This window comes from Juglans regia, chromosome 5 (genome assembly GCF_001411555.2).
Source record: "Juglans regia cultivar Chandler chromosome 5, Walnut 2.0, whole genome shotgun sequence".
Lineage (NCBI taxonomy): Eukaryota > Viridiplantae > Streptophyta > Magnoliopsida > Fagales > Juglandaceae > Juglans > Juglans regia.
In genome coordinates, this window is record NC_049905.1 from 1243815 (window position 1) to 1270418 (window position 26604).

General features: G+C 35.5%; 3 protein-coding genes and 1 pseudogene across 5 annotated transcripts in view; 3 read left to right on the top strand and 1 right to left on the bottom strand.

Annotated features, from left to right (window-relative positions):
- Window positions 1-653: 653 nt before the first annotated feature.
- On the top strand, window positions 654-6422 carry LOC108989266 (pentatricopeptide repeat-containing protein At1g80270, mitochondrial-like). The gene is made up of 4 exons (XM_018962817.2): window positions 654-847; window positions 993-1551; window positions 2607-3859; window positions 5640-6422. The coding sequence occupies exons 1-3, from the start codon at window positions 813-815 to the stop codon at window positions 3855-3857; spliced, it is 1845 nt and encodes a 614-aa protein (XP_018818362.1). The 5' UTR covers window positions 654-812; the 3' UTR covers window positions 3858-3859; window positions 5640-6422.
- LOC108989248 (DNA-directed RNA polymerase III subunit 2) overlaps window positions 4869-26604 on the bottom strand; it is a 44964-nt gene continuing 23228 nt past the window's right edge. The window contains exons 20-39 of one of the 3 annotated variants that reach the window (XM_018962804.2): window positions 25009-25125; window positions 24850-24930; window positions 23396-23500; window positions 23235-23315; window positions 23008-23139; window positions 22820-22864; window positions 22066-22143; window positions 21859-21998; window positions 21641-21731; window positions 21160-21284; window positions 20944-21079; window positions 20727-20857; window positions 20059-20184; window positions 19918-19973; window positions 19261-19331; window positions 17646-17730; window positions 17456-17559; window positions 16822-16950; window positions 15889-15978; window positions 4869-4925 (exon numbers count right to left, since the gene is read on the bottom strand). In XM_018962804.2, coding sequence (XP_018818349.1) covers window positions 15928-15978; window positions 16822-16950; window positions 17456-17559; window positions 17646-17730; window positions 19261-19331; window positions 19918-19973; window positions 20059-20184; window positions 20727-20857; window positions 20944-21079; window positions 21160-21284; window positions 21641-21731; window positions 21859-21998; window positions 22066-22143; window positions 22820-22864; window positions 23008-23139; window positions 23235-23315; window positions 23396-23500; window positions 24850-24930; window positions 25009-25125 — 1884 coding nt within the window. In that variant the 3' untranslated portion in view covers window positions 4869-4925; window positions 15889-15927. Of the gene's footprint in view, window positions 4926-15763; window positions 15979-16821; window positions 16951-17455; window positions 17560-17645; window positions 17731-19260; window positions 19332-19917; window positions 19974-20058; window positions 20185-20726; window positions 20858-20943; window positions 21080-21159; window positions 21285-21640; window positions 21732-21858; window positions 21999-22065; window positions 22144-22819; window positions 22865-23007; window positions 23140-23234; window positions 23316-23395; window positions 23501-24849; window positions 24931-25008; window positions 25126-26604 lie in introns of those variants that run through there. The other 2 variants (XM_018962797.2, XM_018962808.2) reach the window with 2 other exon arrangements.
- LOC108987418 lies at window positions 6222-8662 on the top strand (annotated as a pseudogene).
- On the top strand, window positions 11636-15203 carry LOC108989282 (pentatricopeptide repeat-containing protein At1g80270, mitochondrial-like). The gene is made up of 4 exons (XM_018962841.2): window positions 11636-11719; window positions 11926-12014; window positions 12160-12718; window positions 13778-15203. The coding sequence occupies exons 2-4, from the start codon at window positions 11980-11982 to the stop codon at window positions 15026-15028; spliced, it is 1845 nt and encodes a 614-aa protein (XP_018818386.1). The 5' UTR covers window positions 11636-11719; window positions 11926-11979; the 3' UTR covers window positions 15029-15203.

Sequence of the window (26604 nt, forward strand, 5' to 3'; positions counted from 1 at the left end):
CAGTACCTTTTTGAAACATTTGACAATCTGTGTGCCAGCTTTTTGTTTTTAACGTTAAAATATTTAATAACTTATAAAATTTGAGAAATATAATTTAATTTTATAAATTTTTATGAGTATATTTTTTCATTTCTTTAAATTTTAGAGATTAAGTTAATTTTTTATATATTTTAGATTAATTTTAAGAGAAATAATTTATATAAATTTTAAATAGACAAGTCTCATACAAGCATTTATAAAAAGTAGATCTCACTTTAAAAAGTATAAAAAAATTATTATTTATTAGTGAGACACATTATTTTACAAAAAATTTATATAAAATTTGTCTATTTAAGATTTATATTTAATATTACTCTAATTCTAAATAAGCGACTGGTGAACTAAAAATAAAAAAATAAATTAAAATGGTATGGGTCCTGGTCCAGTAGCCCTGCTATTAGGCCGTCTGGAATGTATTTTTGGACATTTTTTTTTCTTTTATGTATTTTTTAAAAATTTATAAATATTATTTTCAAACTTACAGTTTTATTTACTCATTTTATTAATTTTTATTTTAAATTTAAATTTTAAATTTCAAGATTTTCAAAACAAATAAATCTCTTATCAATTTTTCTTAAATATATTTAACACTGAAAAAATACACAAACACAATCACTTTCACTTCCTTAATTAAAGAAAAATAAATAAATGCACAAGCAGAGAAGATGTAGCAAACTATAGCATCGGAGATTTGGGAGAGTACAGAGGGTTTTCGTAGGCTTAGAAGGAAGTCCCCTTTACGTGACTGCTTGGGTTTATCTCCGTCTTTGATCATGTGGTGTCTCCGTCGAGCAGCTCACCCTTTCAAGTAACTCTTCGTCTCTTTCTTCGATTCAAACACTTACAGAAATGTGGTTTCTTTTATCTGTTTATTTTCATTAAATAAAATTTTCTGATTTATAGCTGCCACCAGTTACTCCTCGGAGTGCCTAATTTCTTTCTTTGATTCCTAGGAAGCAAGGTTACTGCCTTGAGGCTTCAAGGATTTTTGGTTCAAAATCGAACACTTCAAGTAATGTGAGAGGCGATGGAGGTAGTATATGTTGTCCTGCACAATCAATTTCTCCTAAACTCCTTTCGGTAAAGTTGTTTCACCTCACTCCAGTTCTTGATAGAATCTTTGTGGGTAGTCATAGTCTTTGTTCACTTGCGGATGAATGTAGCGGTGGGAAAACCCTTGTGGAAGATAAATTTCTGGAACCTGAAACAACTGCAACAGTCGATGTAATTGTGGGCAGTAATGCCGAGGAAGAAGGTGGGGAAGTTTTAGCTTCAGAAACAGTGCTTTTGGATGATGATTTTTCAGATACTGAAAAAGGTGAGGGTGGTGAGGACTCTCACAAGAAAAAGGCTTATTTAGAGTTGTGCAAGGCTATAATGGATAGTCCAAGCCAATCTGTTGCCAGTATTCTTGATAAGTGGGTTGAGGAAGGGAATGATTTGGAACAACTCAGGATTTCTGGGGTTATGATTAGCCTTCGGAGGCGTCGGATGTATAGCAAGGCATTACAGGTACTTATGTTTTTTCAAACGAACACTTCCTTAGAAAAGAATTGTCTCCTGGTTTTCTTGAACGGCATATCTTTTGCTTGCACATTGCCTGTGACAATTTTTTCCATTAAAAGTTGAAATGAAGACGCCTTTTGTGAGTTTGTCAGTGATTATCTTAAGGCTGTCTGGCTTGATAGGCAAACATGCCTTCATATCCCTTTTTGTGTAATGATCTTAGTGCATCAAACTTTGAAGTCAATTTATTTTTATAAGAACAACCAGCTCTCTCCACTAGGGTAAAGGTGCATGCCAGATCTGCTATTTGATATTTTTGCTGATCCTTAACATATTGCTAAAATATTAATAACAACTGATAAAAGAATTGCCAAAAAATTAAAAATTGTGGTTACCTCTCTAATCACCATTGGGGGACCATGTATATTTCTTACATTATGCATATCACCGCCAAGACATCTTAAAAGCAGAGGAACCTCCATGGAATTTTTTTTCTTTTCTGATTGTTTGATGTCTGTCATCATTCAGATTGTGGTTAGAATATTTTGCATTTAACTTAGGCATTGGTTTTGTTTCCTGCTACTCATCAATGATGTCTTATTCCTGAAGCTACAAGTTAAAAAAATGAAACCAAAACTTTTGCATTGCAGTACAGTTCTGATCCATGGAAATTGCAGTCTGTAGGACATACATTTGAATCTTGTTGCATGGTTGTGAATGGACAGATCAGAATGTAAAGCACACTTATTTTATACCCTTTCAAAGTAAAAAAATATATATTTTGTTGGGTTCCTGTGTAGTTTTCTGCCTAGGATGCAAAGCAGTCTTGGCCTTTTTTTTTTTCTGAAAATAAACAGTCAATTAACAATAACCGCTGCTCCCGGTGCAGATTAAACACTTGGCCAAAATTCTACCATGCCTTGTCAGTAACAATCTGAGATAGTCAAATTATTAGCTCAGTGATGGTATAAGTGATGGAGCATAGGCAAAATCATGAATATTAAAGCAGGATATGGTGGGAAATATTCATGAAGCTGACTCTATGTTTGTTCTTTTGCTAGTTCTCAGAGTGGTTGGAGACCGCTAAGCAAGTTGCTTTTACTGAACAAGATTATGCTGCTCGCCTTGATTTGATTGTTAAAGTTAAAGGTATCCAAAAGGCAGAGAAGTACATTGAGAGAATCCCAACGTCGTCTAAAGGGGAATTAGTATACCGAACCCTCCTAGCTGGCTGTGTCCATCTTGTTGACATGAACAAAGCAGAAACAGTGTTTGAGAAAATGAGGGAGCTGGAGTTGCCAATCACGGTCTCTGCTTTCAATCAAATGATAATTCTCTACAAGAGGCTTGACAAGAGAAAGATAGCTGATGTATTGTCTTTAATGGAGAAAGAAAATGTCAAGCCATCGCTTCTTACATACAAGCTCTTAATAGACATCAAAGGTGAGTCAGGTGACATTGTAGGAATGGAGCAATTGTTTGAGACTATGAAGGCTGAAGGAGTATCACCCGACATCCATGTTTTAACTGTCTTGGCTAAACATTATATATCTGGGGGATTGAAACATAAAGCTCAAAATGTCTTGAAGGAAATTGGAGAGGAAAAGCTGAAGGGAAGTTTTGGGGCTCGCACAGCGCTGCTTGGTCTCTATGCTTCTCTTGACAATTCTGACGAGGTGGCTAGAATTTGGAAGGAATGCGAATTGGATCCCAGGATGAGTGAGTGCATTGCAGCTATAGAAGCTTGGGGCAAGCTGGGAAAAGTTGAGGAGGCAGAAGCAGTCTTTGAAATAATGCTTCAGAAGTGGAAGAGACTCTCTTCAAGGCAGTACTGTGCACTTTTGAAAGTTTATGTTGACCAAAAGCTTGTGACAAAGGGGAAGGAATTTGTGAAGCGGATGGAAGATAGTGGGTGCTGGGTTAGCCCTTTGGCTTGGGACGCATTGGTGAGACTCTTTTTGGTAGCTGGGGAACTGGAGAAAGCTGACTCCATTTTGCACAAGGCAACTCAGCAGAACCGGGATAGGGCATCATTCAGAACGTACCTGGTTGTCATGGAAGAGTACGCAAAGCGGGGTGATATACATAATGCTGAGAAATTGTTCCACAGAATGAAGCAGTGGGGGTATACCCGCCGCCTCAAGCCTTTTGATATTCTGATTCAGGCATATATCAATGCCAAAGTTCCTGCATACGGGTTTCTAGAGAGGATGAAAGCAGAGAACATATTTCCAAACAAAGCATTTTCCTTACAGTTGGCCCAAGCTGATCCGTTCAGGAAGAACAGGGCATTGGATTTGCTTGATCTATAAAGGTTAGCTTTTCTGGAGTTTGCAATATTAATGTCTAACTTAATGCAAATTTTAAGTAGTTTTATTTTTGGGGCGGAGAGAGAGAGAGAGAGAGAGGAGAGAGAGTGGATGAAATGGACTCACAGTTTTTGTAATTGTGACCTAGGAATTTTCTCAAAGAGTGGTTGATACTTTTTGAAAGGCCTTTTGTTGAAGTGTTTTTATTCTTTTGCATTTCAATCCATATTTTATTAATCAGTTCTCAGGTTCTTCGTCTATGGAATCAACAGTGCAACAGAAAAGCTTGTTATTGGGAATGATACGAAAATTGGAAAAAAAAAAAGATACAAATCTAGCGGATGCATTACAATCTCAACGTATTTGGCAACAATTAGTTTGAGGAGTTGAGATGAAAGTTGAATAAAATATTATTATTTTAGGATTTGAAAAAGTTGAATTGTTTATTGTATTTTGTATAGAAATTTGAAAAAGTTGTAATGATTAGATGAGTTAGATTAAATACTTTTTGGATCCAAACCTAGCCTTGAACACTTCTCAAACCTTGTTTATTCAAGTAGTATTTGATTTAGGTATGTTTGAGCCTAAATAATGTCATACCATTTCCAAGAGAAAATAGCAATATTAGCGAAGTTTTATTTTGAAAATAATACCATACGGTGGATTTGAATTATCATAGCTCATTGTTGTAATGATTGCCTCTTCCTTTTAACCCCTATCTTCCATTTTGAAATTATGAACAACCAAGTGAGTGTCTCGTTAATTTTTCCTTTTGGGTATCTGCCAAAGTTTGGCACTAAATTGACTTCACCACAGAAAATTGAGAATAAATGACCAAATATCAAAGCCTAGGCAATTGAGTTATACCCCGGTTGTTTTGGCAGTCTTTAATGAAACAAGAACAAAAGCTATATATATATACATGTAGATATATATATAAATTAAGGGTAATTAAAATTTAAATGTCTGACCATACATTGCAGTGAAGACTCAGCTGGATTGTAGTAGAGGCCAAGTAATTTTGTAGCATTTTTAAACGCATTACAAAAGAATATTTTTCTTTCAATTTATGTACAATAGGGGGTCTAGAAGGAAAATTCTATACACCACACCACCATCCCACTATACATGATGTGGCACATTTATCACCATTGAATGATAATTTATTATATGATTTTTTATCATCTAATGGTGATAAATATGCCATATCTTACATGGTGGGATAAAAGTAGGATGATGGTGTGGTGTATAGCATTACTCGGTCAAGAATATCTTTCAACTCATGCCTCTGCTAGCTTTAAGCGAGGAACAATATTCATTGATTGGAGCTCCTGAAAGCATGCCATTGAATGGTGGAAATGTCAGCATCATGGAACTCTCAAAATAAGATCACTAAAAACTGAAGAGCTAATGGAGATGCCAAACATAGGGCACTAGATTTTCTAAAACCGTGGACATTGCCCACTCTTATTTGCAATATTAGGTTTTTTCTCTTGTATTAGGACAATATGCCTATTCTTCTTTTGATATTAACAAATTTTTTTACATATGAAAACAAGACAAAAAGATTTTCCTAAAACCATTGCAGCTTGTAGATCCACCTCGTCCCATGACACCACTAATTTATGCTCATATATTTTGACCTTCAAGTGTTTATAAGCTTTATGCATCTGCGGTATGACTTATATTCACCTGAACAAAATTCATGCATGTTTGATGTATGTAAGTGATGTATTCATCTTTTTTTTTCTGGACTTCATCTCTTCTGGTTTCCATTTAATGCAGGAGTTCCTTACTTGAAGATCTGCCGGAGACGGAAACTATAGATGAGTCATTTACTTTTCTCCTGTATACCAATGTGGTGTATTGTCTGGGGACCATCTAGATTCACATGGTGTGCGGACCGATGTTAATGATACTGTGGGAAGGTCAATGCATCTCAAAAGAAATGCCTTTTCTTCATTAATGGTGTTAATTATACTGTGGGAAGGTCAATGCATCTCAAAAGAAATGCCTTTTCTTCATTAATGGTGTTAATGATACTGTGGGAAGGTCAATGCATCTCAAAAGAAATGCCTTTTCTTCATTAATGGGGTGGGATAATCGAGACACAACTGCTGTGCATATTCCATGCAACTCAGATCAAATAGACTGTCCACCTGTAAAGGTTAGATTTTTCCTTTTGCTGGGTGAAGTGCTAATGTATCAATTGACATTGGTGTTTGTAACAAAATCTGGACCAACATGCATGGTTTATGTTTGGAACTATCAAGTGGTCTGGTTCCAGTCATGGACTGTTGGTCTGCAGACAAGCCTGATTAGCGAAGAATGTATGTGCCTTCATCTATTGAAGAAAATGCATATTGAATGTACTTCAAAGATGGTATTAGCTTTGCAATACTAAGTTTTTCTTCTGGTATTGCTGAGGTATGTTGATGATTGGATAGCTGAAAGTTCAAGTTTTCTGCCTATTTGCTTGACTTTATTGTTCCCTTCAACATTAGTAGCACGTAAACTCTCTTTATTCTGTTTCAGACATCAAAACCCATAAATTTGCATGGTTAAAAAGTATTTCCTGTACTTGTTTATGCACGAATGACGAGTTTGTTCTTATTACTTGTGTGTATTCTTTTTTTTTCCTTCTTCTAAGTATTATATTAGCACCTTGCTCTTTATTTCAACATCTTGATCTACAGGGTTATTCGCTTCAAAATGAATCTTATACATTCCAACATTCAGTGATTTTGTTATATCGTTTTCTGGTTTGAAAACTTTAACACTTTGCTGCAAAATTGATCGGGAGGTTAAAGTGGGTATTCAAATTGTGGTTACTTTTTTGTTCATTTTCAAATACCTCTAGCCAATCATAATTATCCATGTTCAATACCTTCGCTTAAGATTTTTGTGAAGAAAACTTTTAGCCAATTATTCGTTAGAAATTCAACTCAACTTGTCAATCCAACTACTTTGGATTGCGCAAGTTAATTTAGAGCTTGGGGATAATTCAAATGTGGAGTACAACTTGGAGGTTTTGTTCACCTCTGTAATGCTTTTCAGAGCATTTTCTGATTCCATTGGCTTTCAGCACATGTGCATTATAATAGTTTTGGTGGTGAGGTGTGTTTGCTCTTAATATTTTTACACATTGCCCTGTCAAGTAACTGGTATCCACGTTGGATGCACCTCCAAAGGCTGAGATTGATGATGCTTTCTAGTATAAAGTTTACTCAAAGATCCATAATCTCATAGCAACGAAATCGAGGATTGAGTACTCTTTGCCTCTTGGTCAGGTTCTTCTTTGGGTTGAACTCTGTTGCGAGCGTCAGAATTTTATAATAGCTACCATAATCCTTGAGTTCTACACGAACTTGAAAAATGAGTTTACCAGGTTTTGTGTAAGCAGGATGATGTAGTAGATTCATTTTGTAGAGCATGCAGGAATAACCTTGCAATGCCTAGGTGCTAACTGAGAATTTCTACAGGAAATCACATTCTTGAAACAGTGTCTTTTGAGTGAAGTTTGCATGCCACATGTTATATTTTCGTCAAGGGTGCAAAGAATGGAATTGCACAGAGAGAGAGAGAGAGAGAGAGAGAGAGAGAGAGAGTATGTCCTCTCCACTATTATTTGTTCTGCATTTACTGCAAAAGTTGTTCTGCTAGATTGAAAATTAATGAACTATGTCACCCGCCATATGCAACAGCAAGGCCATCCATTCCAGCCACCAAGCTACCCCCTTCTGACCCCCTTTTGTGAACGAAGTTGATAGCTATATGTTACCAACTCATATAATATTTAACAGCTAGTTTTTGCTGTGGCTTATACTGTAGGTATCTGGTTCATGTATTGCCATCATGGAACTGACGATTTGTTAAAAAATTATGTATGGAAAGCCTTTGGAAATCATAAAGCTACGTTACTACATTAATGAATCATGAGTTAACACTTGCATGGATACATAAATATTATATGTATGTGCACGCGAGTATATACAAATAAATTATATCGCATACATGGCGGCGCCGCAACCACAATCGCAGCCATCATCTTGCTGCCACCTCCACCTCGATTGAGAGCAAGTAGTAGTACTAGTTTCCCAGCAGCCATAGCAACAACACCATCCCCAATGTAGTTGCCGCCTGTCTTCCTCCTGCCTTCCCACAAACGAAGTCCATCCAAATCCACTAGGCTTCTCCGACGTTTTCGTTTTGTGTTCCGGTCATTCCCGATAATAACTCTCTCGTCCTGCTAGATCGCATTTTCGTTCCAAGGAAGCTGGCTCCATGACCATAACGGCCACATTCATGGAGGGACGCACATGACCGGCACCATTTTCGAGTTCTGTAAGGCTAGGGTAAACCTTGCAATCCGAGAAACTCCAAGGAGTCTTCCTATTCTTCTTATTAAGCTCGCAATACTGACGGGGAAACTTCTACAAGACATGGGAATGAGACTTGTTAGAATTGCATTGGAATGCGAAAAACATCCCAACGAGAAGACCAAGATCATTGATGAGCCGATATGGTCGTTGTACTTCAATGGCCGAAAATTGGGTTAAGGTGCGAAAAGGGAGTCTACAGAAGATGATTTGAACGTAATGCAAATGCTGCATGCAGTGTCAATGGGAGCAAGTGTTCTTCCCAGCAAAGTGATGACTTCGAATCGTCAGGCACAGGATACTGAGTTGATGTACATGCGAACACAGTTCGAGCCAGTGATTGGCTCAAAAGGCTCCGAAACATACTACATGATTAATCCTGACAGCAACAACGAGCCTTAACTAAGCATCTTTTTTGTTAGGATCTGATGATCCCATATATGGAAATCAAGAGCTAGGCAATTAAGGCCTTGTTTGTTTTCCAAAAACATCTCATCTCATCTCACCTCATCATTACAACTTTCTCAAATCTCCACACAAAATAAAATAAACAATTCAACTTTTTCAAATCTCAAAACAACAATAATATTAAAAAATATATTTTAACAATATTTTATTCAACTTTTTAACTTTAATCTCAACTCATCTCATCTCATCTCATCTCATCTCTGAAAACAAACGGGCCTTAAGTCATCATGAATTGCATCAAAAAGTAAACTTTTCATGCAATCGATTGATCATTGTATCATAGCAAATGATATTTAGTTAGAGCATTCTGTATACATCACATGACATCTTGCATCATGCATGCAGTGCCAAGAAGTGTATATATATATATATATATATATATACACACACACTAGTAGTGGAGCAATGTGCTAGGCATGTTTGTCTGGTTGGGAAAAATTCTTTTTAAAAATTAGTAATGTTCACAAAAGGCAAAAATAATATGATTTTTTACTTAAAATTGATTAGTGAGTAGTTTAATGTATCGAAACAGAACAACAACCAGACAATGGTCGTGAAAGCTAAAGATAGCTTAAATAGGTATGACATTTAGGATTAATTCAATTTTCAATCTAGAGCCATGATATAATATTGTTGGTGAAGATATATATATATATATATATATATATATGGAATTTCAGGATTATCATCATTTTAAGCAATATATATGTGCTTAAAATATTTTTGCCACATTTGACCTATTTATACCAAAAGACAAATAAATCCTCACTTAAACGGACACAAAGAACATAACACAATGGTAAAAATGACATAACACACAAAACATGAACTATTAACACGTATAAACAAAAACATAGATGACCCATTGCCTAGTTTGTTTTCGTATATGAGTTGAGATAAAAATTAAAAGTTGAATAAAATATTATTATAAAATATTTTTTTAATATTATTTTTATTTTAGGATTTGAAAAAGTTAAATTGTTTATTTTATTTTATATAAAATTTTGGAAAAGTTATTATGATCAAATGAGATTAGAGGAGAACAACTGTGAAAACAAACGAGGCATTAACACAATATGACTGATGTATTAACACAAACTGACAAAACAAACAAAATGGGGAAAAAAACAAGATTTTTCAATAGGGACAAAAATGTAATAAGATCAAACAAGAAAGGGGCATAAATGGAAAAAATAGAGAAAAAAAATTGTCAAACACTAATTACTATTCATATATATAAGGGATATATATGGAAAAAATGGTACCCCAAAAAATTGCCACTATAAGGGATATATATATATATATAGTAATGTTATATATAGTTGTGGAGTGCGCAAACGCTGTGCAGTCGTATTAAAAAAGAGTAAAGTCTATTTTTAAAAAAATTATTATTTATTTATGTGAGTCTCGTATTTATTTATTTTTTTTAAGTGATTGTACGATATTTATGTATTCACGATTGTAATTATCATATTATATAAATATATATATATATATATATATATATATATATATATATATATATGTTGAAAGTAGCTGTGTTGGTGCCAAGCAGATATGTTGCTCCTGGCAATTATCGGAGGCCACTGCAGGCTAGCAAGGGAACCTCAAGTATTGGATTGTGCCATAATATTGTTAATTATTACCATTGTTTCATAAGAGTTTTTGTTGTCTTTGGAAACTTCGAAAAAGATCAAAAAACAAGTACTTTGGAGCATCCATTGTTAGAATGGAAGATGATAGTACTATCATTTATTACTTATTTACTACTTATTTTATATTTGAATTTTTTTTAATTTTTATTTTATTTAATGATTAAGGAAGCGACTACTAATAAAATTATATATCTTTTTAATTTTTTCTTAATAATTAAGAATGTTAAAAAAATACTTAAAAAAATGATAAAAAAATAAAAGATTTGAAATGAACTATGAATAGTAAATGAATAGTGATAGGGTATTACCCTTTTAGAATTGACGAACTATACGTACGTGAACGTGGACGAAAGTTCTCAGCCAAAAAATAAATAAATAATAATATTAGATATAATCGTGGAGTATACAAACGCTGTATAATTATTTTAAAAAAGAGTAAGATCTATTATTAAAAAATTAATTTTTTTATATAAGTCTTACATTAACTTATTTTTTTTAAACAGATTGCACAATACAGTTTGCATATTCTAGTATTGAAAATATCATTTCTCAAACAACGATATTACGAAATATTTTTTAATTTCAAATTTTTTATTTTTTCATCTACCCATTACCTAATTATTATTCATGTACAAATTAATACAACTTTTACAACTTTTTTTTTTAAAAAATAATCATTTTTTCAGATTTTAAAATAAAAATAATATTCAAAAATTAATTATATTCAAAAAAATTTAATTTTATAATATCTTTTTCAACTTTTTCTCTTCCCTTTCTAAAAACTTTATGAAATATCTTAATTTAAATAATTTTACTATTATATATTTATAAATAATTTTATTACTATTTGTGATTCGCTCTAACACTTTTAACATCTCACAGTCCATACCAACTTTTTGTTTTTAATCTTAAAATATTAAAGAACTTATAAAATTTGAGAAATATAATTTTATTTTATAAATTTTTATGAGTATACTTTTTCATTTCTTTAAACTTTAGAGATTTAAGTAAATTTTTCATATATTCTAGATTAATTCTAAATAAGCGCTTGGTGAACTAAAAATAAATAAATTAAAATGGTATCCATCCTGGTCCTGCTATTTGGCCGTCTGGAATATATTTTTGGACGTTTATTTTTTTTTCTTTCATATATTTCTTTAAAAATTTATAAATACTCATTTAAAAAAAAATACGAAAATACATTCACTTTCACTTTCTTAACTAAAGAAAAAAAATTAAATTGACAAGCGGTCAGAGAACATGTAGCAAAGTAGCCTCTCTTTTCCAAATGGTATAGGCCCATACCATTAGACATTAGCATCGGAGATTTGGGAGAGTACAGACTACAGAGAGTTTTCGAAGGCTTAAGGGCTTGTTTGGATTCGCAAGTTATCTCAGCTCATCTCAACTCATCTCAACTCATTTCACTACTATTTATTACTATTCAGCAACTTTAACTCATAAATCTCACTACTATTCACAACTCATCTCATTACTATTCACAATCTATCTCAACTCATCTCAGCTCATCTCAAATCATCTCAAGTTATCTTCGAATCCAAACATTTCCTTAGAAGGAAGTCCCCTTTACGTGACTGCTGGGGTTTATCTCCGTCTTTGATCATGTGGTGTCTCCGTCGAGCAGCTCACTCTTTCAAGTAACTCTTCGTCTCTTTCTTCGATTCAAACACTTATAGAAATGCGGTTTCTTTTATCTGTTTATTTTCATTAAATAAAATTTTCTGGTTTATAGCGGCCACCAGTTACTCCTCGGAGTGCCTAATTTCTTTCTTTGATTCCTAGGAAGCAAGGTTACTGCCTTGAGGCTTCAAGGGTTTTTGGTTCAAAATCGGACACTTCAAGTAATGTGAGAGGCGACGGAGGTAGTATATGTTGTCCTGCACAATTAATTTCTCCTAAACTCCTTTCGGTAAAGTTGTTTCACCTCACTCCAGTTCTTGATAGAATCTTTGTGGGTAGTCATAGTCTTTGTTCACTTGCGGATGAATGTAGCGGTGGGAACACCCATGTGGAAGATAAATTTCTGGAACCTGAAGCAACTGCAACAGTCGATGTAATTGTGGGCAGTAACGCCGAGGAAGAAGGTGGGGAAGTTTTAGCTTTAGAAACAGTGTTTTTGGATGATGATTTTTCAGATACTGAAAAAGGTGAGGGTGGTGAGGACTCTCACAAGAAAAAGGCTTATTTAGAGTTGTGCAAGGCTATAATGGATAGTCCAAGCCAATCTGTTGCCAGTATTCTTGATAAGTGGGTTGAGGAAGGGAATGATTTCGAACAACTGACGATTTCTGGGGTTATCATTGGCCTTCGGAGGCGTCGGATGTATAGCAAGGCATTACAGGTACTTACGTTTTTTCAAACGAACACTTTCTTATAAAAGAATTGTCTCCTGGTTTTCTCGAACGGCATATCTTTTGCTTGCACTTTGCCTGTGACAATTTTGTCCATTAAAAGATGAAATGAAGACGCCTTTTGTGAGTTTGTCAGTGATTATCTTAAGGCTGTCCAGCTTAGTAAGCAAACATGCTTTCAGATCCCTTATTGTGTAACGATCTTGGTGCATCAAACTTTGAAGTCAATTTATTTTTATAAGAACAACCAGCTCTCTCCACCAGGGTAAAGGTGCATGCCAGATCTGCTATTTGATATTTTTGCTGATCCTTACCATATTGCTAAAATATTAATAACAACTGACAAAAGAATTGCTAAAAAATTAAAAATTGTGGTTACCTCTCTAATCACCATTGGGACCATGTATATTTCTTACATTATGCACATCACCGCCAAGACATCTTAAAAGCAGAGGAACCTCCATGGAATTTTTTTCTCTTCTGATTGTTTGATGTCTGTAATCATTCAGATTGTGGTTAGAATATTTTGCATTTAACTTGTTAGGCATTGGTTTTGTTTCCTGCTACTCATCAATGATGTCTTCTTCCTGAAGCTACAAGTTAAAAAAATGAAACCAAAACTTTTGCATTGCAGTACAGTTCTGATCCATGGCAATTGCAGTCTGTAGGTCATACTTTGCATTTGAATCTTGTTGCATGGTTGTGAATGAACAGATCAGAATGTAAAGCACACTTATTTTATACCATTTCAAAGGGAAAAAATATATTTTTGTTGGGTTCCTTTGTAGTTTTCTGCCTAGGATGCAAACCAGTCTTGGCATTTTTTTTTTCTGAAAATAAACAGTCAATTAACAATAACAGCAGCTCCCCGGTGCAGATTAAACTCTTGGCCAAAATTCTACCACGCCTTGTTAGTAACAATCTGAGATGGTCAAATTATTAGCTCAGTGATGGTATAAGTGATGGAGCATAGGCAATATCATGAATATTAAAGCAGGATATGGTGGGAAATATTCATGAAGCTGACTCTATGGTTGTTCTTTTGCCAGTTTGCAGAGTGGTTGGAGACGACTAAGCAAGTTGCTTTTACTGAACGAGATTATGCTGCTCGCCTTGATTTGATTGTTAAAGTTAAAGGTATCCAAAAGGCAGAGAAGTACATTGAGAGAATCCCAACGTCGTTTAAAGGGGAATTAGTATACCGAACCCTCCTAGCGGCCTGCGTCCATCTTGTTGACATGAACAAAGCAGAAACAGTGTTTGAGAAAATGAGGGAGCTGGAGTTGCCAATCACGGTCTCTGCTTTCAATCAAATGATAATTCTCTACAAGAGGCTTGACAAGAGAAAGGTAGCTAATGTATTGTCTTTAATGGAGAAAGAAAATGTCAAGCCATCGCTTCTTACGTACAAGCTCTTAATAGACATCAAAGGTGAGTCAGGTGACATTGTAGGAATGGAGCAATTGTTTGAGACTATGAAGGCTGAAGGAGTATCACCCGACGTCCATGTTTTAACTGTCTTGGCTAAACATTATATATCTGGGGGGTTGAAACATAAAGCTCAAAATGTCTTGAAGGAAATTGGAGAGGAAAAGCTGAAGGGAAGTTTTGGGGCTCGCACAGCGCTGCTGGGACTCTATGCTTCCCTTGACAATTCTGACGAGGTGGCTAGAATTTGGAAGGAATGCGAATTGGATCCCAGGATGAGTGAGTGCACTGCAGCTATAGAAGCATGGGGCAAGCTGGGAAAAGTTGAGGAGGCAGAAGCAGTCTTTGAAATAATGCTTCAGAAGTGGAAGAGACTCTCTTCAATGCGGTACTGTGCACTTTTGAAAGTTTATGTTGACCAAAAGCTTGTGACAAAGGGGAAGGAATTTGTGAAGCGGATGGAAGATAATGGGTGCTGGGTTGGCCCTTTGGCTTGGGACGCATTGGTGAGACTCTTTTTGATAGCTGGGGAACTGGAGAAAGCTGACTCCATTTTGCACAAGTCAACTCAGCAGAACCGGGAAAGGGCATCATTCAGAACTTACATGGTTGTCATGGAAGAGTACGCAAAGCGGGGTGATATACATAATGCTGAGAAATTGTTCCACAGAATGCAGCAGTGTGGGTATACCGGCCGTCTCAAGCCATTTGATATTCTGATTCAGGCATATATCACTGCCAAAGTTCCTGCATACGGGTTTCTAGAGAGGATGAAAGCAGAGAACATATTTCCAAACAAAGCATTTTCCTTACAGTTGGCACAAGCTGATCCGTTCAGGAAGAACAGAGCATTGGATTTGCTTGATCTATAAAGGTTAGCTTTGCTGGAGTTTGCAATATTAACGGCTAACTTAATGCAAATTTTTAGTAGTTTTATAGGGGAGAGAGAGAGAGAGAGAGAGAGAGAGATGGACTCAGTTTTTGTAATTGTGACCAAGGAATTTTCTCAAAAAGTGGTTGATACTTTTTGAAAAGCCTTTTGTTGAAGTGTTTTTGTTCTTTTGCATTTCAATCCATATTTTATTAATCAATTCTCAAATGATACGAAAATTGAAAAAAAAGTAGATACAAATCAAGCGGATGCATTACAATCTCAACATATCTGGCAAGGTGAGTGTCTCGTTAATTCTTGCAATTACAATCCCTATCTTCCATTTTGAAATTATGAACAACCAAGTGAGTGTCTCGTTAATTTTTGCTTTTGGGTATCTGCTAAAGTTTGGCACTAATTTGACTTCACCACAGAAAATTGAGAATAAATGACCAGACATGGAAGCCTAGGCAATTGAAAAGTGATCTCAACTCATCTCATCATTACAACTTTTTTAAATTTTCACACAAAATATAATAAAAAATTCAACTTTTTCAAATTAAAAAATAATAATAATATTAAAAATTAATATTCTAACAATATTTTATTTAACTCATCTAAAACTATCTCATCTCATCTCTCTATCCAAACGGAGCCTGAGTTATACCCCGGTTGTTTTGGCAGTCTTTAATGAAACAAGAACAAAAGCTATATATATATATATATAAATTAAGGGTAATTAAAATTTAAATGTCTGACCATACATTGCAGTGAAAACTCAGCTGGATTGTAGTAGCCTCTAGAAGTAATTTTGTAGCATTTTTAAACGCATTACAAAAGAATATTTTTCTTTCAATTTATGTACAATAGAGGGTCAAGAATATTCTTCGACAGTTCAACTCATGGCTCTGCTAGCTTTAAGCGCGGAACAATATTCATTGATTGGAGCTCCTGAAAGCATGCCATTGAACGGTGGAAATGTCAGCATCATGAAACTCTCAAAATAAGATCACTAAAACTTAAGAGTTAATGAAGATGCCAAACACACGGCACTCGATTTTCTAAAACCATGGACATTGCCCATTCTTATTAGCAATATTAAGTTTTTTATTTGCAATATTAGGTTTTTTTCTCTTGTATTAGGACAATATGCCTATTCTTCTTTTGATATTAACAAATTTTTTGAAAACACAAAGATTTTCCTAAAACCATTGCAGCTTGTAGATCCGCCTCGTCCCATGACACCACTAATTTATGCTCATATATTTTTACCTTCAAGTGTTTATAAGCCTTGCGCATCTGCGGCATGACTTATATTCACTTGAACAAAACTAGTGCTTCTTTTTATTATTTTCCTCTGTTATCTTTGGTATCTACACTCCTAGTTCATCATGACGACTAAAACAAGAGAGACAAATTCTACCTGCCAAGGCTCTGGCTAACCACAGTATGTTGATTTAAGTTAGGTGAATAATGGTTTGAGGCGAGTTTAGTAGGAGATGGGTTTGACAAGAATGGCTTTTGATTAGTGGTGGAGTGCAGTGGAGCTAGAAAGCATGGATTTCTCATCCAGGTGGAGCAAGGACTCATTTGAGTTTGAAAGGGTTAACTGTTGTAGCATGTGAGATCTCAACCGGGTTTTACTCAAGATATCAACATAGAATGTCTGGGAAATTACTCGAATATAATTCATCTTTAATCCGTGCACAAGAACTTAATGAAGGACATTCTTTGATAAAATCAAATGAGAGCTATGATGGGGATAAAACCAATCAACACAATGTCAAGTCATACCTGGATTAAGAGCTTGCATGCATATGGAAGTTTCATAGTAGATATATTATCCCCATTTTTACACGATGAACAAATTGCAGTTTTCAGCTTATGGTTGTAATATCCTAACAGACCGCATACTCTGCAAACCTGGGCAAAAAGGTAAATTGTATGAGTTGTATTGAAGTACTTGAAAAAAAAAAAATTAAACAAATAAGTTCTCTGAAATCAAAGTTCTGGTATGGGGTTATTACTTCATTCCATATAAGATACACAATAATATGTAGAGCTAGAATAACACAAATTCTGTTCAAGGCCACATACTTGCGATGAAGCACGTGGCAGTTATATGAAAAGCCTTTTACGTAGTGGAGGTTTAAAGGAAATTGGTTAATTAGTATAAAGAGAGAGTTCTCCAAACATATTTGCAACAATCTCCAGAAATCTATTGGTTAGTATCGCCTGAAATGTTGGAAATGAACTTCCTTCTATAGATTCAAGCGGTTGTTCATTAATTCCTTGTACTACCTACCTGTTGGCGGATGAACTACAGCTGTTGAGACAATAATCACAATGACTAGTGCCACAAGCAAGCATTGCAAGCCATATTCGGCAAACAATGTTATCATGGAGTAGCATAAAAATGAACTGATACCTGAACTTCGAAAGGATCACTAGAGATCATTAGGCGCTCAAAAATTAACATACTAGCGCCATAAGCAATCAGACAATCGCGTTCCATTTCTCCGACCCGTAGTCCTGGGACACAAATGGTTAGAAGAATATTAGAGCCCCATAAGGTGAAATACTTTCTAATAAATGTCTAAGAGTGAGAAATTAAGGACCTCCATTTCGAGCTCTCCCTTCTGTGGGTTGTCTTGTTAGCATGACACGGGGCCCACTACCTCGAGCATGCATTTTATCTAGGACCTAGTTGTCACAAAACTATTGGTTATAAAAAAAAATGAATATCTAAGATAGGTATTTAAAAGGTAAACTTGATATGACATTCCATGTATACGAAGAGAAATGGTGTGAAACATAAAATATTTACATGCATTTATTATGTGAAACCGCAACCAAATGAAGGCATTTCTATCACAGTAAGTTATTGAAATGAAGCTGCTATCAGTAAAACAGTAATAAAATAATCTAAAGCATACAAATAAATCCTCAATGATTAGGGAACAATGAACAGCAGATATGCATAAACAATAAAAAGCTGATGGGTCAGGGTCTTGGATCATTTTCCACAATTTAAATTGGCAAAATTTCTTCTAAAAGCAAATGATTGAAAAGTGGTTTGAATTGAAGCCCAAGTGCTCATTTGATTAAATGAGATGGAGAATACAATAAGACAATTTGATAATATATTTCTTTTTTCATAAGAATACCACGTATTGTTGAAAAGCGCTGAGGGCGCAACCCAAGTATAGAGGGGTACAAAGGGGAATGCCTAATTTAAGGAAAGTTAAGGAAGCAAGAGCTCGTAAAATCTAAGAAGGATTTGAAATGGGAGTCCTTATGAACCATAGTCCATTCATACAAAGATCCAAGCATGAAAGTAATCAACTCTGGCAAAGTTCTTTCGCAATCTTTGAAGTTTCAGGCATTACGCTGCTTCCAAAATCCAAATACTCCTCATCAAGCACAAAGGCACCATCCTTTCAACTTTGTACCCATGAATCCACCCAGCATACCTCCCCAAGCCTCCTTTAGCTCCACCATTCAAAAATTCATCCCCCATTCTATCCCAAGAAGTTGTAAGATTGTTACCTACAAGACACTAGCCACTTCATAGTGAAGCAACTGGTGATCAATGATTTCTCTACTATTCTTGCACATGCAACACCAATCCATTACCATTTTGTGCCGCCTCCTCAGATTGGAGATAGTAAACTTGAGCTTCTGTGTTTCGTGAGTAGGACTGAGCCATATAAGTGAAAATTTTCATGATCAAGCGAGAAACACCCTTACGTTAAAAGCAGAAAGATTGAGCCTGAGGCAATTTATCTATACCCTTGGTGGCTAGTTGTATGCACCCTTTTGAATAGTTCGTCTGTGGTCAAACTTAAGGGCACATATGAGTTGAAAATATAATAAACAGGGTTGAGACAGAAAAGCAGACAGTCAGAAAAAGAGGACCCAAATGAATTCGGTGCTCCTCCTGCTACTGTATTATTTATCGTAGTGCCATAAATGTAAGGTAATTGCCATTAATATCAAATTAATACAATGTGTCAACAATACAATCACATTTAGCTGCTGATAAGAGTCGTATGGTGTCTAAAAAGGTCTAAAGCGACTTGAGAACTTCTCAACCCTTGGTAATTTATGTTTTAGAAACCTGACCGGCCGCACAACAAAGTAAATCATAGTAACATCTAAAATTAAGTAGAAGCTAAAATTCATAAGCAAGACTGGAATTGGGAACATTACAAAGAAAGTTCAGTTTCTCACCATATGTTTTAACTTTTGGTAATAAATTGGCCCCATGAAAATATATGCTTGCAGTGGGCAACCTGTGATACCTGGATAAGAAAAGGGACGTCCGTATGTTTTACTTCTATGCAAGTGTGAGCATACAAACGCACAATAGTTATCCTATTCCAAGATCATCTTTCATGTAAGGAATTAGCCAATTAGGTAAAGCAAAAAATTTTAAAAAAAAATGCTGCTATTTGTAAGTTGCAGTATAACTTTATAAGTGGTAAAATGAAGGAAAAATCAACACCCACTTTCATAGTGGCAGAAAAAGAATGTCTCACGTGTAGCATGGGATAGGATCTGAGATGAGGGAATATTTTCATCTGTCTCTTTTGCATAAAGGTCAAAAGACATTTAAATATCTATATGGTCATATAAAAGATTGCATAATTTGATTACTCTTGTTAACGGAGATCCCACTAATATAAATGATAGTACCTTCTGCATTAAATATAGAATTCCAGGGTCTAATTTAATTGAAAACATGCTCACTTCACCCAACAGTTCAAGATTCTGAACCCACTGACCAACCAAGGTCCATGAGAAGAATTAAAATGAGTAATTTCGATAGGATTCAGAAACGACCATATGTTGCAGTGTAATAATTTTAAGAGGGCAGGGAAGAAAAACCTGAATAAAGGAAGTCCTTGCCATTGTAGCTAAAACCTTTATTCACAAGGGCTTCACTGACCCACAGCAAGAACAAAAGTCAGCAAAATGAGCTCTGGAAAACAGTATAACAGCATGCCAAACTGAAGAGGAAGAAAGCACCTTAGAGCTTCAACCGTATCTGCATGACCACTTGGTTCCCCAAACGCACTGCCATAACGAAACCTACCCCATGAAACTCCAGCTTTACCCCCAAGAAGCTCTATCATCTTACCTACAGTCATTCGGCTGATGACAACAGAATATCAAACAGTTAACATCTTGAGAGGTTGCAATGTTACCAATGAGAAAAAATATGGAAGTTGCATGTTTAAACAACTGAAGAAAATAATGGCAAATAAGCGACAGCAACTCCCAAAGCTTTTGCAAATAGAAAGTTCGTTATTTGTTTCCTCTAATCGACAAAAGCACAGCGTACCCACATTTCTTTGCATGCCAAGTGAAAAGGACAATGGTATCAGACTTCATTGTTCTCAACACACAGAGGCGGGAAAAAACAAAGACAACAAAGTTCCCATGGCCATTATTATGTACTTTGAACTTGTAGTTTTCTAATAGTGAATACACCTCAAATTCAACCTCTGGAATTCAATTTATCAAAGGTAACACTACCAAGCTTTCCACCACTCAACTTCTAATTGTTCTTTCTTTTGTTTGTCAAGGAACTACTAATGCTATTAAAGAAGAGGAGACCGCAAAATCAAGCATGAAAAACCTGGAAGCAAGAAAAAGGATGAAAAAGGTGGAAAAAAAGATAACACAGATGGTACCTAGGAAACCCATGAGGATTCATAATCAAATCAGGGCATATGCCACGTTCAGAAAAGGGGAAGTCTTCCTGCTGGATAATGGTGCCACAAACACCTTTTTGCCCATGTCTGCTGCTAAATTTGTCACCAACCTGAGGGGACATACATAAGAAAGAGGTCATCCAAGAATATAAGATGATTGCAGCATCCATAGGCAGGATACATTAGAAACCTTTACCTCTGGCCTACGAGTATGACGGATTAAGAACTTGATACATAAATTATTATTCTTCTCGTTAAAAAGAGCAACTCGATCCACCACACAAGACTCTCCTTCAGAACCCTTGAATGTTTGTATACTGGGCCTATATGCTCTGGATTTTAAAACAAAAGTAAGCAACCTGAAGCTAGCAGAAACCTAGCAAGAACTTTTGCCCAGAAGTGAATAACTAACCTATCTGGTAGTCCAGCTGGAGAAACCATTGGCCCCCTTGTAATGATGGGGGACTCCTTATTGATATAAATGTCCCCTGGCCGAATGACTTCCCCAGGTGCAGCAATCCCATCGTCATCTAGGATCTAAATATGTACAAACCTATCAGAAGAGATGAAAATACAGGAAGTATTCAAAGAATAAATTTGTACTTGGGCTATGCCTATTCTCATTAATACAATCATTTACTTATAAAAAAAGTATTCATAGAATAATTTTTCCGATAAGTATAATTTTTTTTTTATCGGCAAACAAAATTTTTTATTGATCAAAAGAGTAGGCAAAAGCACCAAGTATACAGGATATTTTTCCGATAAGTATAACATTAAAAGAATATCATAACAAGAAAATAATCAAAGAAAAATGATAAAGAATGGTATCATAAGGACTTGCAGAGACAATATGGCTTCCAAAGAAGCTACACTTGTTACAATGATATTACCTGCATCCTTCCTGCACCGTCTCCCTCTCTATTGGGTCTAATTATCCTGTCCTCTGTGTTATTTTCATACTTTTGTCTAATGGCAGAGCACCTGTTTGTAAGAGAAACATCTGAAATAAGCAACCGCAGCTATTACAATTACTTGGGCAATAAATAAAAAAATGCAAGGTGACATTTTGACAATAAATTCAGCAATCACTAAATGATATGACTCATACCTTTTCATAACGATACAGCGACCAAATCCACGATCTAAAGATGACTTGTTCATGACAATTGCATCCTCTATATCATAGCCACTATAGCTCATCACAGCAACAGTGGCATTCTGCCCCGCTCCAAGCTTATCATATCCAACCTAAAAGAAAGGTGATTAGTTCATAGCCAATGACGTCCTGAAATACTCCAAAATAATTCATACCAACCAGCTCAATTGTCTTTGTTGTCAACAGAGGTCGTTGAGGATACACCAGTAGGTAAAGTAAGGTGTCCATCCGAGACAGCTACACACAAGAGATTAAGGCTGTTTTAGTTATACGCCAAACAGAATTGCCACTATAAAAGTGTCTCTCCGAGCAACTATGCATGACCAGAGAAGGGATATGACAAAAAAGAAAATATGAAGGGTTGTTACAACGCCACCAAGCAACCAATGTATCAGCTAACTTTATAACTTCAAAACCCAGAAAAGCCATAGGAAAGTGAAATGATCACTGAAAGAATAAAATAAATTGAGAAGATCTGCCCAACAAGGTCAGATGGAACTAGAAAATAACTAACGACGCGTGCCAATAGAACAGGCAGTATAGGATTGATAATGAATACTCGTAAACCCTCACCATTTATACTGAATTAAAATGGTTAAACGAAAAGCTAGTAGACGTTACATGTATTAGATCCAAATACATGAATCTGCCTGCTCGTATCTATGTGTACGTATATATATTTGCATTATGTCATAATTTAAACAATTCAACATACATGAACAAATAGCCTTGTGATATCTTAGAGAACAACAATGCTATCAGTAACTTCTTTACGAACAATTTGTTAATCTCACAATCAACAACATGCCGAGAGGCAAAAGAAAGACCAGTCGGACGCAGCTGAAAAAGCACAAAAATTGACATGACAAGTGATTTAAAACTCAAAATAAGCAGTCAAGAATAAATATCTTGCCTGGTTATATGCAATATTCCCCATGGCTTGCTTCCCCATTGCACACTGTAGATGTATAGGAAGAAATTTAAAAATACATTGGAAGATCTTAGTACACATTGAAATGCAGATTTTTTTTTTTTTTTTATAAGTAACATTGAAATGCAGAATTTAAGAGATCATTAGGATAAATTAGTTATTAAAAACACCTGATAAGTATTTCTGGGTGACTGGTTATGATGAGGAAATGGAATAAGCCCAGCACAAACACCTAAGATGGTGAAAGGCTCTATTTCAATATGTGTGCTTTCTGGTGTTGCCTCTCCCTCATATAAAGCAATCTATGAAGCAGATAATTATGCAATAAGAGACATTGTATATCAAGTATAGCAACAAAACACTGCAGGAGTTTGAAAGTTTTTTAGAAGTATCAAACCAAAGCATTGTTTTCCTCATTAACATCAAGATACTCTATCAAACCATCTCGTAAAAAATCATCAAAGGTGCGAACTCCATCCTAAACAGGAAAAAAAAAAAAAAAAATCAGTTTCGAGATACTCATCCTTTTATTTAGAACAAGGCATATATCACACTTACCAACAACTCTTTCATATGATGTTCTTTGATCCTTGATATGCCCTTGTCAGCAATGACAAGTGGACGACAAACTCTTCCTCCATCAGAAGCAATGTAAACACAGCGCTGAAAACATTTTTTCCCCTCAATTATGATTATTTACCGGAAAAGCAATGCACCAAAAAAAGTAGCAGAGGGAAGTAATGAAATAAAATGTTATCTCCTTTTTATGTAACTAGGTGTATGCTGTTTGTATACCTCCTGTGTACTTGAGCTATGCCTATTTACTTCTATTAATAAAATGTTATCTTATAAAAAAAAAGTAATGAAATAACCCCCCTTGAGATTATATAGGTAACCTAATGGATTTGTTTAAAAGCCAATAAAGACAGATCACAGTGAAAACAGCAAAACAAAAGTAGATTATTTTTTTGATAAGCAAAACAAAAGTAGATTATAACCAGAACCAAAATGTTGCTACAACGGATATTTTTCATTTACAGAATGAATAATGAAAAACACTTCCAAGAATGTCTTACAGTGTTTGGACAGATAAGAAGAAGAGAATCGTCGTATTTTTTTTTTTTTTTTTTTGGTAAGTAAAAATTTCATCGTATTTTTTTTATAGGTATGTAAGGATCCATTATAAGGATGTTATTGATCTTCTATACCAGTTTGAATGTATTCAGCATCAGGATTAAAAGTTTCTCCCATATTTTCACATCCATTAATCAACAGCCGTTTTGGTGGATCTTGAATAGCATAGGATGCCATTTGGGGGCATATACATATCAAAACAAACCCCAAATCCACTGCCATCCCACTTTTTTAATCTGTCAATGCAATAGGATCCATTTCTCTATGAGATAGCACATCCATGCTGCTATACTCTTAACATACATAATCGAAATATTTCAAGTCCATTTGGTATTTGATATGAAAACAATATTTAATTTGCATAACAGATCATTCAGAATTGAAAAGGCAGTATCCAAGCCCATTTGGTATTTGATATGAAAACAATATTTAATTTGCATAACAGATCATTCAGAATTGAAAAGGCAGTATCCCTTGCCAAACTAATTAGGGCCCTATTTATGGCCCTTTTAACCAATGACAAGAACTACACTTGGTGGCCTGTTTTCAAGGTTATTTGAGGTAAGATTTTTTTCACCCAATTTTGTAGGCTAAGTTTTTGTTCTCACCAATGTTTTGGTTATGTGGCACTATCTGAAACATAAACTTTTTACACCTTTAAAGAATGAAAACATATCATCATGTAATGAAATATACAGGACAACACAATGATAAACCTACAACTCCATACTAAATGAAGGGTAGTTCCATAAAATTGAAATTCATTTTCAATGTAGTGGCATGCTGGCATTGATTGATTATGAAATGAGTTGTAAAAGAGTGGTAAGAGGGTTGTAGGTGTATCGTTACCCTAAAATGATAGTTTCAGAAGAACTTACCTGCTTCTCATTGACAAAGACACTTACGAACTCGCCAATTTTGCCAGCTCTCCGTAACTTTCTCATAACTGTAGCAAAATGCTAAAAAAGAACTAAAATATTATAGGTATGAGAGAAGAAAACTTTACAAATACTCCTCTTGATAGAATACAGCAATACCTGTGGCCTCCGATGCTTGCCAAGGATCAGCCCATTAAATATAACTAAAAAGGAATTCGGTGCATGAAGCTCTTCTCCAGATAGTAGTTCCAAGTCTTCAACTCCCAAACAGTAGCACTATCACAACCATTAATTAAGGATAAAAATGATAGGCAACATAAAAACAATTAAAGCTTATTTTGAGTAAACTCCATATCACCACGGTGGATTTTATCATAGAAGCATAACTAGTAATCAAGTAATTGCATGGACTATAGGACTATGTGGAAGCTCCCTTCAAATCAAAATCTATTTGGGATCGTATCATTGAGAAGATGGAATGCCGCTTGGCAAGATGGAAGGGTGGTAGAACTAGATTTATTAAGAGTACAATATCAAACTTGTCTACCCATTATGTCTTTCTCCCCCTCCCTGTAGGTGTTTGCAACCGCTTCAAGAAGATGTAGCGACATTTTTTGTGGTAGGGGCAGGTTTAGAATTCCATGTGATGAAGTGGTTCGGGGTGTGTTTGCCAGTTGCAGAAGGTGTTTTAGGGGTAAGATTTTTTTTTTTTATATATATATTATATATATATATATGTATATGTCGGGGAACCTCTCCAAGGCAAGGCCCTTCGGATCCACCCCTACAGAGTAAACATCAGTCCCTTGCACTGCACCCTCAGAAGTTTCCTTACAAGGAACTGGTTAAATCGCTGCCTTTTCACCAGGGGGTGTGGCCCTAAAGGATTATTTGCACCTATGAGGTGTTGAATCTTAGACCTTGAAGGAAGTGATATCCCAAGACCAAGTCCTTCACCACTTGGGCCATCCCCTTGGGGTTGGTAAGAAATTTAATTCTCTTCAATTGAGCACTCTTGGCTATGGCTATATGATCATGAAAGAAAGAGCCTTTGGAGGATGCTAGTGGACACAGAGTGCAAGATTTTGGAAGGAGCTTGGTGTTCTCGATAATTATTGAAAGATGTAGAATACTATGTACAAATCATTAAGCATTATATTCCATGCACAAATCATTCATACATCTAAGTGGTCACTTCAAGATTAAATGGGTAGTTTATGTGTCAGCTTCACATAAAACTAGTAGAAAGTGGCCTAGTTGTTGAGAAATCCCATTCTGTCCACTCAGACAGTGTGGGAGGCCTGGGTAACTTAGAGGAGGGTACACTGGACAGGGCTCTGGTTGTTTTCAAGGCTACAAGGGGAGAGGTGATGATGGTTGAAAGTCGGGTGGACACCAGAAGGGGCAAGTCCTCTGTTGAGGGGACAGAACCTCCTCCATTAAACTTGTTTCATCCGAGGGTGTCAGATTGGATAATTCAGAAAGCCATAGAGATCAAGCATTGTGTGGGGATAACATGTGAGGGTTTTGAAGAAGAATTCTTGGCGTTACTCACAATTATTGAAGCTGGAGGTGCGCAATCTATAGCGGATCCTTCTCTTAATTTGGACAAAAAAAGAGAGAGAACTCAAAAGGCTAACATGGGCTATGAATGATGATTTTGGGCGTCTCAAGGGATGGGTAACGACAAATCCTATATGAAGCCAAAAATAATATCTTGAAACGTAAGGGGGCTGAATGAGCACAACAAACAGC

Bases quoted from the DNA above. Each gene is read 5' to 3' on its own strand.
- LOC108989266 (XM_018962817.2), top strand. From the start codon at position 813: ATGTGGTGTCTCCGTCGAGCAGCTCACCCTTTCAA. The intron at 848-992 runs GTAACTCTTCGT...TTTGATTCCTAG, and splicing joins CGAGCAGCTCACCCTTTCAA to GAAGCAAGGTTACTGCCTTG. The intron at 1,552-2,606 runs GTACTTATGTTT...TTCTTTTGCTAG, and splicing joins TGTATAGCAAGGCATTACAG to TTCTCAGAGTGGTTGGAGAC.
- LOC108989282 (XM_018962841.2), top strand. From the start codon at position 11,980: ATGTGGTGTCTCCGTCGAGCAGCTCACTCTTTCAA. The intron at 12,015-12,159 runs GTAACTCTTCGT...TTTGATTCCTAG, and splicing joins CGAGCAGCTCACTCTTTCAA to GAAGCAAGGTTACTGCCTTG. The intron at 12,719-13,777 runs GTACTTACGTTT...TTCTTTTGCCAG, and splicing joins TGTATAGCAAGGCATTACAG to TTTGCAGAGTGGTTGGAGAC.